Source organism: Varanus komodoensis, unplaced genomic scaffold (genome assembly GCF_004798865.1).
Source record: "Varanus komodoensis strain SLA01 unplaced genomic scaffold, ASM479886v1 scaffold1999, whole genome shotgun sequence".
Classification (NCBI taxonomy): domain Eukaryota; kingdom Metazoa; phylum Chordata; class Lepidosauria; order Squamata; family Varanidae; genus Varanus; species Varanus komodoensis.
The window spans coordinates 11,612-13,535 of record NW_025335567.1 but is presented as its reverse complement, the minus strand read 5'-3'; the positions used below and the strand labels follow the sequence as shown (position 1 = coordinate 13,535).

Here is a 1,924-nt window from a genome sequence, read left to right as displayed (position 1 = left end):
TTGAAAAGCAGGAGAAAGAGGAGGGGGGAAAATCATCACTGCAAACATGAAAGCACCTTGCCTTGCACATATGTGACAAAAGCAAACACAGTGTTCACTGTCTAAAATTAATGGGAGTATATGGGAATGACACACATAAGTCCTACTTCATCCAGGAGTGCAAAGTTATGTTTGTCTAAGACTTGACCTCAAAAGCCAACCTATGCAGCACAGTGTCAGCTGAGCGCAAAGAAAAAAATGCATCTTATATTGTGTGCTTCTTAAGAAAGGAAATGTAAACCCATGTGGTATTGTGATTGTAGAACATAAATGAAAGCATTCAGCATAGTATAGCAAAGGGAAACACTTTGTGCTATGTAACTCCTGCCTATTTATTCATGGGAAAACTGGCATTCCATTGCTGACTGTACCAGCCATGGCTGCAGGTCCTGAAGTTCAGATGCTTTGCCATAAACCCTTGCTCTGTAGCTGAATCTCCAGGAGAACAAGGCGTGGAGCGCATGTGCCACGGCATGCACGGCACTGTAGATGCTGTAGCTGTGGCCAGTCATCTGCATTTCAAAAAATTGCCCAAGCAGGGTCTCCAGCCTCTCCTTTCCAGTGCATGCTCCCACAACCTTGTAAGGCACCCATGGGTCTGGAACCACACAGTCAAATGTTTCCTCCCAGAACTCCTCCAGAAAAGCATCTGCTTGTTTCCAGTCTGGATTTAGCATCTGAAGAGCTTCCTGGAACCCAGGAAGGGTATTTGAGTGAATAGAGAAGGCAATGGCACCATGGAAAGCATGCAAATCCAAGTCCCTGTGCATGCTGGCCAATACAAAATCAATCTGGGGTGTTATGATCCACACCTTTCCAACCAATATAGGTTGCTCAGATGAAGTATCTTCTTTATGATGTATAAAATACCATATGTACATCAATGTGTAAGTTTCACCATAGATGACAAATACTCTGGATTTCCTGAAATTGATCTGTTCAAACATAGCATGGGCCAGAGCAATCCCTTCTTCATTAGATATATGGTATACTTGGGCAGGAATCCGTCTTGTGAAGTCGGCACAGATTCCATGTGTGGAAAACAGAGTTTCCATGGCCTGCAGGAAAAACTCTCCCTGATCACCCTCCACCACAAAAAGCCCAACCCAGGTCCATCCAAAGTGCTTAAGCAGACTGATAATTCCCAGATGTTGGTGGTCTTCAGCTGGGACCATGCGGTAAAAGGGAGGAAGGGCCACCATCTCTTTGCTTGATGCAAAGGACCCATATGTTAGCTGAAAGCAGTCAAAGGACATTTAAGAAGAAGGCTAAAATGTGCAAAGATATACTTTATCTACCTGTTGAAGATAGAACCACCTGAAGAGGTAGGACATGAAGCAGTAACAAGTGTAGGACAAAATATTGATTATACACTATGCCCAGACATTTATTTGCCCATGAGGGGCTATGTCAGCTACTTCTACTAGGACTGCATTGATTGTACATCTCTTGGATGTTAAGCTATTCTATATTTTTATACTGCATTTATAAAGGTAAGAATCTTACACCAAATTTTTAGTGCATTTCTATTTTTATTGCACTGTTTTCTTTTTGGATTAATTGCAGACAACTGTGCAGAGAGATTTGTCTGTTGGATAGTGTGGAAATACATGGATGGATCAACTAATAGATAAGACACTTTGCATTACTTTGATATTCTTATTTCTGGGCTTTGAGTGTAATTTTTGAGGTGGCCACTTAAAAGCTGCATAGTTTTGAAAGAACATCTTCCTTCCTTCCTTCCACTACATTTCAGTTGATCCAGAAACATCACTTTTCCTTTTTCTGCTTCCCAGACTTTAAAAAACAGGGCCATACAAGCAAGTCAAATGGGCGTAACACACAGGATAAGACAAACCCAGAGATGCCCTGCATTGGAATCCTG

General features: G+C 42.0%; 1 protein-coding gene across 1 annotated transcript in view; it reads right to left on the bottom strand.

The window, feature by feature from the left end:
* The window catches only part of LOC123022488 (vomeronasal type-2 receptor 1-like), a 3,409-nt gene extending 1,548 nt beyond the window's left edge, over positions 1 to 1,861 (bottom strand). The window contains exon 1 of the mRNA XM_044428187.1: positions 411 to 1,861. Coding sequence (XP_044284122.1) covers positions 411 to 1,295 — 885 coding nt within the window. The 5' untranslated portion in view covers positions 1,296 to 1,861. The remainder of the gene's footprint in view (positions 1 to 410) is intronic.
* Between the last annotated feature and the right edge of the window lie 63 nt (positions 1,862 to 1,924).